Below are 9,488 nucleotides of genomic sequence, written 5' to 3'. Positions count from 1 at the left end.
TTTGGACTTGGAAGGTTAGGATAATGCCTGGCCCAGGAGGAGAGGCTTGCTAAATGCAACCAAAGACATGAAATAACTTCCCCTTGAAATGAAGAGTTTGTCCATCTAAAAACCCAGGGGTCACGAAGAGGAAAAGGCGACATAAACTAGTTTAGTGCTTAATGTACGCCAGGCACTTAAATATTTTTTTCTGTTCCTTCTTTTGTATTCATTAGTCAATTCGTTAATATAATTTCACTAGTAGCACAATAAACGCTCAAGGTACCCCCTCAGTAGCAGAATAAGGCCATAGCAGTAATGGTACCTCCCACCCAGCTATGAGTTGTCGCTGTCCTTTCTCCTGTAATCCATCCTGAATCTTCAGTTTATCATTCTCCTGTTTTTAAAACTGTACTTAAAAAAAAGTCGGGGTTGGGGATTTAGCTCAGTGGTAGAGCACAAGGCCCTGGGTTTGGTCCTCAGCTCTGGAAAAAAAAAGTCTTTGGGTTTTCACTGAGTTTGAACTTTATTCCGTCTTCTGAGACTTGCCATTTTACTCTGTATTGTATTGGTACAACTGACTTCTTTGTCTTCTTGTAATTGGACTCACACATCACTAATTTTGACTGTCGCCACTGGGACAAGATCCATTTATCCCTATTCTGTGTGCCAGAGTTGACCTTTGTTATCTAATCCATAATTCCCAACAACTCTCACAAAAGGGAACTACTTTCTTTGTTTTTGTTTTTGTTTTTGTTTTTGTTTTTGTTTTTGTTTTTCGAGACAAGGTTTCTCTGTGTAGCTTTGCGCCTTTTCCTGGAACTCACTTGGTAGCCCAGGCTGGCCTCGAACTCACAGAGATCCGCCTGGCTCTGCCTCCCGAGTGCTGGGATTAAAGGCGTGCGCCACCACCGCCCGGCAAGGGAACTACTTTCATTTCCCAGCAAAACTATTCTGTCATGCTCTGAAGTTTACATAATTCATGAATCAGCTGAAACTTAAATTTTTAATCTTTTTCCTGAGTGAGAGGATGTACTGACTTTTGGGGTCTTCTTTTCTTGTTTTCTCTGTTCTCAGCAGAGTCACGGGACAGTGCTCTGTCATCCCCCCACCGATCCTTTTGTAGGCTTCCAATGCAGCACACCAATGTCCCAGGGAGGCAGCTCTGCTCAAGCCAGTCCAATTCTAGCCCAAGGGCTTTGGGTCTCCTGAAGTCATCTTGGTATCTATTACTCTGGGAGGACCTGGGTACCCTTCTCGACGGACCCTCTTTGTTGGAGGAGAAGGATGTGAAGCCAAGAGGACTTATGGGAAGCTGGGGGATATTTGTGGATCTGGGTTCTTCACAGAGCTGCACTCCCTTCAGGCCAGTGTCTGGTTTAGTGTCTCTAGCCCTGTACCATGAGGCTTGATGTTCCTGTGGCACAGATGACAGACACCCTGAGTCAAAGCTTCCAGACAAAGGTGGGACCACCGGCCCGCAGCTCAGATAGCAGGTCACTCCCAAGGCATGAATGATTCCTCTACTCTAAGACTGGAGTAGATAGCGTCAGTCCAGGGGGGAAATGGACACAGGACCAGAGCTTAGTGCCCATTGCTTTGAGTATCATTGAAGTTCCTCTTAGATCCAGAAAGGCAGGAACCATTTTGGAGGATAAGAAGAACAGGGCTCTCCGCTCAAGGAGACACATGTACCTGCCCCACCAACGTTTTATGAGGCTCTGGAATGTTGTTTGTTGGTGACCACCCAGCCATCCCACCAACAAATGGAGCACCCCGAAGGGAGTTGTAGTGACCTCTTAATGTGAAACAGCATACACAGAGATGAGCTAAGAGGAAGGGTCTGTTTCTGCACATTTATCTCTGGTTATTAGACACTTTTAGAGGGAACATCTGTTTGTCCACTCTGGCTCCCATATTGTAGGCCCCTCTTGAAGGCTGTTCTGGCCCCTTCTCTGACTGAATGGGGACTAAGTCATAAATTAGAACCAGAAGGGGGCCCTAGGGTGGGATGTCAGAGGGGGGTGGTTTACTTATCTAACTGAGAAAGGAAGACTTGAGATCTTCAAGTATTCAGCCTTCAAATGGTAAGCTGGAGAAAATGGAGACCACACCAAAGGTATGTGGTGAGCGCAGTTCAAATGAATCCATTCAGTACAGAGTTTATGCTGGGGATGGTGCGCTCTGTGAGCTGGGGCTGGACCTGGGAGTCAAGTCCCCCCCCCCCAGCATGGTTTGATCATGCTCACAAAGTTCCAGGGACCCGGGCAGGGCGCCATTATTTGATTCCTCCTTTGATTGGAACCTTGGATGTTTGCTTTATTAGAGGACAACTCTGTGTTTATAGGAGGGCTTACCACATCACCTGACAATATGTTCTTAGGAGATGTACAGGGTGATTCACTCGCTGGACAAAGAGGCCAATTAATTATGCAAGGAGAAAACAATGTGTTTTCTTATTAATTTTCCAAAGATGTGTATGACCTGTGTTATGTCGTCCCCATTCTGTTGTTCTCTAGCACACATCTCTAGTTTATCCCAGTAGGAATTTTCCATGTGAGCACAGCAGTATGAATTGGAACCTCCTGTGTCATCCCACAGGTGCATTATGGTTGTGGCCATCTCTGAGGGACAGTCTCTCACCTGCCCCGGTAATCCCCTGCTCATCACATTCTTTCTGGTTCTATTTGTATAGGTTACACAGGTTCAAAATGGTATGACTCTGAGGTCTGCCTTACTCATTGCTATTTTTGAGAATACTCCTAAAATCTTGTCCTACATCTCCACAGCATCAGTATTATGATAAGGGCACACATCTTATGAATGAATAAAGCCTTTTTCTTTTAAAATCAAGTGAGTTGGTTAGTTATAAAAGGGAATTCTATCTATTCCTTCCTTCCTTTCTTTCCTCCCTCCCTCCCTCTCTCCCTCCCCTGATTCTCTTGCTCTTTCCTTGAGTTTGCTTTTCATTCTGCCATTTCATGACTGTGCTGGCTAGTGTTTTTTTTTGTTGTTTTGTTTTTTTGTTTTTGTTTTTTTGTCAATTTGACACAAGCCAGAATCATCTGAGAGGAGGGAACCTCAATTGTGCAAATGCTTCCATAACATCTAGCTGAAGGCAAGAATGTAGTGCATTTTCTTAACTAGTGATTGGTATTGGAGGGCCCATCCCATTTTGGGTGGTGCCATTTCTGGGCTGGTGGTTCTGGGTTCTAAAAGAAAGCAAGCTGACCAAGCCAGGGGAAGCAAGCCAGTTAGCAGCACTCCTCCATGGCCTCTGCATCAACTCCTGCCTCTGGGTTCCTGCCCTGCTGGAATTCCTGCTCCAGCTGTCTTCAGGGATGGACCGTGGTGTGGAGGTTGTAAGTGAAATAAACCCCTTTCTTTCTGAATTGCTTTTGACTGTGGTGTTTCATCACAGCAATAGAAACAGTGACTGAGACGATGACCTAACGTGGAAGCCCTCACCAGAAGCTGGTGCCGCACCAGTGTTTCCTTTCTTTTAGAACTATGAAAACAGTTTATCCCTTATAACTCGCCCAGTCCTTCCCGTGAGCTCCATCTCTCACCAATTCCTCTGATTTCTGACCCTGAACTCACTAATTCATCTTGAGTTTTCACAGCCTTGGCTTTGAACAATGAGTCACTTGATCCTGTCGGTTCTGCCTTTATGTTGGCTTTTCTTTGAATCCTCCTCACCATTCCCAACGCTTATGACTTCTCAAGTCCATTTTTTAATATGGACCCAGGCACAGCCTCATATTCCAGATCTCTCCCATTGTAAGTCACGAATATGTTAGCACATTGATTTCTATAATCACTGGTCAAATGTTCCACTGGATGCCCTTCAGCATCGAGAGCACCGCCTTTCTTCCCAACATTCACATACTCTGAAGTCCTGCCAGGCTGGCCCTTCCGTGTAGTCCTCCTTTTACTCTCCCTGTGTTCTAGCTAAAATAGAGAATCCAGTGTTCATGCGACACACTTGCTTATCTGTTCCTGCTCATGTTTGTCCTCTTCCTGAATTGTCCTTTCTCTTTTATTGTCCATGTATCACCGAGGTCCATCCCAACCCTTCCCACGACAGCTTTCTGCTCCTTAACCTCTTCTAATAATCATCAATGTCACTTGTTAATAGTCATCAGAAGACAAAACCCCTCCCTTCAGTTAGACAGATGGACAGATTATCTACTAATCCGCCTCACCATTGCAGGGGATGTTTAGTAGGGGCTCACTGAAGAGGACCAATTGTTCCGCCTCCTTTCTTTCTTTAACATGAGCTCACCTTAAACAACCACCTCATAATAATAGTCCTTTGCTTGTAGACAAAATTAAAAGTGGCAAAAATATAGGGTTATTATTATTTTTTGTTATGTATCCCTGGATGGCCTCTGCTTGTGTTTTTCTTGCCTCAGCCCTCTGAGGGTAGGAATTATAGCCATATACCACTATTATCCCTGTCTTATAGGTAATAGAATTGAGGCTTATGGAGTTGAGGAGGACAACCTCTTTAAAGTTCAAGAGGAAGGAATACAGCTATTATTTGAACCCAGAGAAATATTCTAAAACACACAAGCAATCCAAAGAAGAGCAGAGTCCTAACCTTCCTGAGGACTCATCTTTCTTCCGACTTTATTCAACACGATGAAGGCATTCGAAGCCAATCACTGCACACGATATGAAGGATAGCAGTCAGGGAGCTGAGCAGGTGTGTTGTGTGATTGCACGATCACAGGATTCATAGCTCTCTTTCTCTCATTTCAGTTCCAGATGTTGACATCATCTCATGAGTACCCAGGACCTTCCTTGGACTCCTCATTTCCCTCCAAATGAAGCCATAATTACAGGCTTCATTACAGTTTGAAGATTCAGCAGGTCATTGCGTTGCTACTCTTAAACTCATTATGGAAATTCTGACAGAACTAAGCTTGGAGCAAGTTGTGTATCACTCTTGAAACTGAGCCTAATTTTCTACCTTTTTTTCATACCCAGGATAGTCTTTCTGGCTCCTAAGTTCTGCATAGAAGAATCATGCTAAGGTATTGATAAACTGTTTCCATTTTTAAAGAATGCTTATGAATTGTAACAGTGTGCTTCATCAAAGGACACAAAAGGGAAAATGGTGGAGTTGGAAATGGGTCTTTTCTAAAGAGCCCTCGTGGAGGACTTCAACGTCACCAACTATTGATCTCTAATTCTTCAAGGGTCTTACTCTTCCACTGTTTTCCAATGCCATTGCTGTGATGTGCCATTTGATCACCTCCCCACTTGTACCAGTGGGACTTCTGTTGCCCAGGTGCTTTGTGGCTTTCCAAGAGCTCCACTTAGAGGCAGATAAACATTGCTCACACTCAAAAGCAACCTTTGCAATGAATGCTCCTGGCAGGAGCAATCCTCGAGCTTTGCTGACACTTGGGATTGTCAGATACTGTATTTACAGCAAGAGGATGTAAGGATGGAAATGGATGTTTGCTTGCAGAAGCACTTAGGGAGTCCATGTCTCTTTTCCACTTACACCTTTTTTTTGCTTTGAATGAATGAGTCCTGGCTAAGCTGTAGGGAGATGTCTGGGGTGTCTACTAGTATCCTCAACCTCTTGAGTCTAGTACGCCTAAGTTATTCCCTCTCTACTACTAGTAGGCCAAGTCAGATAAAAGTCTAGTTGGTTGATCCCAGATGCTAACAGAGAAGAATCTTGTCCAACAGACACAGACAGATAGTTGAGGAAGATGGTATGGCACTTAAAGACATATGACGTATATGTGATGTTCTTCAGGTTAAATTTATACAAAACCCTTTTCCTGTTCACTTAGTTAATGTAGTTATTGAGATCAATTACCTATTTTTATAAGAAGAAAAATATTTTCCTCCATACCTTCTCCCTTTATTTTTATCACTAAAATGTGAGTGTGTGTGTCCTTGTGGAGGTTAGGAAGGCCAGAACCTTTGAATTGATACACTCATTCTATTGTTTTAATACAAATGAGCCAAGCTGAAGGGTATGATGCACAATAAAGAAGTCATTTATTTGTTCACCCCCTCCCAAGTTTAACAAAATAACTCAGATCTTGATTTTTTCTTTAACTTGTAAAAATGTGTCTTCCTGAGTTCTTGGTTCTTATGCCAGTGTGGTTGTAGGCCTAGTTCACACGTGCATCTTACTGTCGGCTGCAGGGCTGGTTCAGTTGGTTGGTTTTTATAGTAGCATGTCATGTCTCCTACTATGTGACAGTTTAATTGGAATAGATGAATAAATGAATCAGAAAGTGATAATCAGTTCTCCTGGGGCAAGCTTGATGTAGGGGCTCACATTATTGGCTGTGGCCACCTGCAACTCTTTCAGTAACTTGGTGATGTATCTCAGAAACTCATGGTAGCTTTGAATGGATAGATCAATCAATCTTGTGGACTCGGCAATGAATTCTTCATAGTAATCAGAGAACTGGTCAGAAAAATCCTGCAGTTTGGAACTGAACTGTTGGTGGTACTCAGAAATGGTTCCCTTCATTACAGTGGGCCAGCTTTTAATTGTTTCCTTTGCCATAATAGAAAGCTCTGCAATCTTCTCCTTCCCTTTTCCATTTATATCAGCAAGGATGCTAAGACATTCTTGGATATCCCTGGGCATGAATTGCTCAACCTGAGTTGTGATTTTGGAAGCAAAATCAATAGCCCTGGCACTGTGTTCAGAATAGAAATCCCTCAAGATAACTAAGAGGGACTTGATGAGGTCAACCACCTTTTCTTCTACTTCATAATATTTTACTGTCCAGCCAACCATGCTTGGATCAAAATACTCTTCACGAAGAGCCTTTATGTACTGATGGACCTGCTGTAGTTTGTAAGACCCCTCCTGAAGTATGCTTTGAACAGAGTCATTGATCTCACTGCAGATAGGATATAGTTCTTTTCTTAGGAATTTCAAAGCATTTGGGATATGTATTTTGAAGATTGTATTGATATAATCAGTGAAGCAAGCATATTCTTTGTTGTTTAGGCATTGAATATTTTCTTCTGTGATGTCTAAAATTCTCTCCAAAATGATCTGAAGATCACTTAGTATTTCTGTGAAGTTAGTATTCTGGAAAACTTTAGAGTACTCTTGGATTAAGTCTGATGAAATGTTTAAGAGCTTCCTGTACTCCAGAATCACATCTGGCAGTTTGCTGGCTTTTGAAACAAAAGGAAATTTAAATTTTATGTCATTGATTAAGCCCAATTTCTCAGCTAGGTCTTGGACATAGGAAAGCAGTTTTTCTAAACTGCCATAGAAACTTGAACATAGCTGAGACAGTGATTTCAGCGTTTCCCTCATGACCATCGTACAGAGTTCATCGATAGTATACATTCCGCCATTACCTGGGAGCTGGAATGTATTGTTTTTCAGGAAATGAATGAATGAGTCAGTGAGAAACGTGACTGCCATGTGGTACTTGTGAGTAACATATACTAGGCTGTCTACCACGGTGTCCTGGAGTCTCTCTGGGATGCTTTGGCCCTCTTGAGCCAACATTTCCTCATACAGATTCTGGGTCTTGCCTTTCCACTCCTGGTAGGCATCATGGGCTGCCTTCTGGAAATCCATGTTCATTTTATAAATCTTCTTTCTAGCACTTTCAGCATTGTTCTGCAGACTCCTCCTCAGCTCTGAAGAAGCATTTCCCAGGTAGTACTTATTGACATAATCATAGATAGCCTCTGTAGCCTTGGGCACATTGCTTTTTAGGGAGCCCAGCAATCTGGAAGCTGCCTCTTCTTCCCAATTAATTTTGATGTGCTTTCCATCCTCAGACTTCTTGAACCTCCACTCGGTTTTGAATATGCTGAGTTTTCTGTCTAGAGGGGACTAAAACCAGAAGAATAAATCAGATGAAAAAAACATACTCTCAATGACTCTGATTATATAATATACTACACTAAAATTTCATTAGCACTTAAAAGTAAAAACCAGAGGAGAGTCATTCATATTCTGAAGGGGGACTTAGCCCTCCTTTGTTAGTTCATGTGTTTGTTTTGTGGTTAAATAGGCCCACTGATGTTAATTTCTCTTTATCACATGCTTCCTAGAGGATAAAAAGGTATGTGTGATATCTACTTAGTGGCATTTAACACTAAAGACTTCTTGGAATGGAAAATCTGGAAAAGGAGGAAAGAGATAGGGGAAAAAAACACATTCTAGAATAAAGAAGAAAAAGTCCAGCTCAAGAGCTCTAACTTCAGCATTCACTTCCCAAGCTAATGACTGGCTTTAGGCTTATCTCCTTGTAGCAATGTCATCTCTGATTTGGTCCCAGTAGAGCTTATAAATGACATCATATGAATTTGATGTACCTCAATCTAACAACTTCACTGTGGAGAAGAATTATGAAGCCTCAAAAAAGAAAAATCCAGAAAATATGATTTAAAAACTGTACACATGGCAGAATTTGTGCATGTCTTAGGAGATTAGGTATTGACTCTTGTCTTTGCCCAGAAAGCCATAAGATAATAGTGCTAATTGGGTCTCATGGGCATGTCTAATAATTAATCTCAGCAAAGATGTACTGTAATGTTTTCAGGACAGTAGTATCTCAAGGAAGGCGTGTGACTTCTCTTTTCTCTAGTTTGAGAATCCTGTCAGAGAGGCGTCTAGAAGGAAATGAATCATCTCTACTTCTCTACTTGCTTTTGAGCACGTGATACTCATCAGCTGAGACCCACCTGAGGGAGGAAGTAAACATTCAGCTCCACACTCTGGTCATCTCTGCTTGACTCCAGACCCACAGTGCCTATGGCTGGGGAGACTGCTGAGGCAGACAGACTTTTCTCATCTTCTTTGTAGTGCAGATGGAGCTCAGTCAACACGGGGCTGGTGATGTCAAGGTGAGCCTCTCCCTGCCAGACCCTGAAATCAGAAAAGAAGATGAGTGATAACAAAATGGGGCCAGAGACAGCAAGTGTCTCAGCAAGTTTTGAAAAGATTGCCAAGTGACAGTAATACTTTCATACCAAAGTCCTTTAAATACACCATCATCCTTGTACTCCACAGTGAAGTCACGGTGTTGAAGTGTTCCTTTGTTCTTACAGATGAACATATGATCTTCAATTTTGTGTGTGCCCACAACTGTATAGGAGAGATTTTATATGTCATTGGTACATCATTGTAAGTGTGTGTGTGTGTGTACTGAAAACTTGGACAGATACCTTAACCAATCACCTAACTTAAAAATTTAAAACATATCCTGTGCAATTTGTAGATTTTTTGAAAAATTATTATTACTATTATTATTATTATTATTTGTGGTAGTACTGGGGTTTGAACCCAGGGCTTCATACATGCTAAGCATGTTCTCTACCACAGAGCTATATTCCAAATCCCTATGATTTTTTTATTTTAAATAAATAGAAGGTATTATTAGTCTTTAAATTATTACAGAAAAAAGCTATTTTCTTTAAATTTGTTCTTCAATGTACGTAGGTGTTCTAGTTTTGTTTTAAAAATATATGGTGGAACATACATGTTCTTTTCA

At 41.9% G+C, this 9,488-nt stretch overlaps 1 protein-coding gene across 1 annotated transcript in view; it reads right to left on the bottom strand.

Annotated features, from left to right (window-relative positions):
* Positions 1-5,979: 5,979 nt before the first annotated feature.
* The window catches only part of Apob (apolipoprotein B), a 37,751-nt gene continuing 34,242 nt past the window's right edge, over positions 5,980-9,488 (bottom strand). The window contains exons 27-29 of the mRNA XM_006981434.4: positions 8,968-9,082; positions 8,680-8,863; positions 5,980-7,825 (exon numbers count right to left, since the gene is read on the bottom strand). Coding sequence (XP_006981496.1) covers positions 6,239-7,825; positions 8,680-8,863; positions 8,968-9,082 — 1,886 coding nt within the window. The 3' untranslated portion in view covers positions 5,980-6,238. The remainder of the gene's footprint in view (positions 7,826-8,679; positions 8,864-8,967; positions 9,083-9,488) is intronic.

This window comes from Peromyscus maniculatus, chromosome 22 (assembly GCF_049852395.1).
Source record: "Peromyscus maniculatus bairdii isolate BWxNUB_F1_BW_parent chromosome 22, HU_Pman_BW_mat_3.1, whole genome shotgun sequence".
Lineage (NCBI taxonomy): Eukaryota > Metazoa > Chordata > Mammalia > Rodentia > Cricetidae > Peromyscus > Peromyscus maniculatus.
The sequence above is the reverse complement of the archived record's forward strand: the minus strand, read 5'-3'. Positions and strand labels throughout refer to the sequence as shown.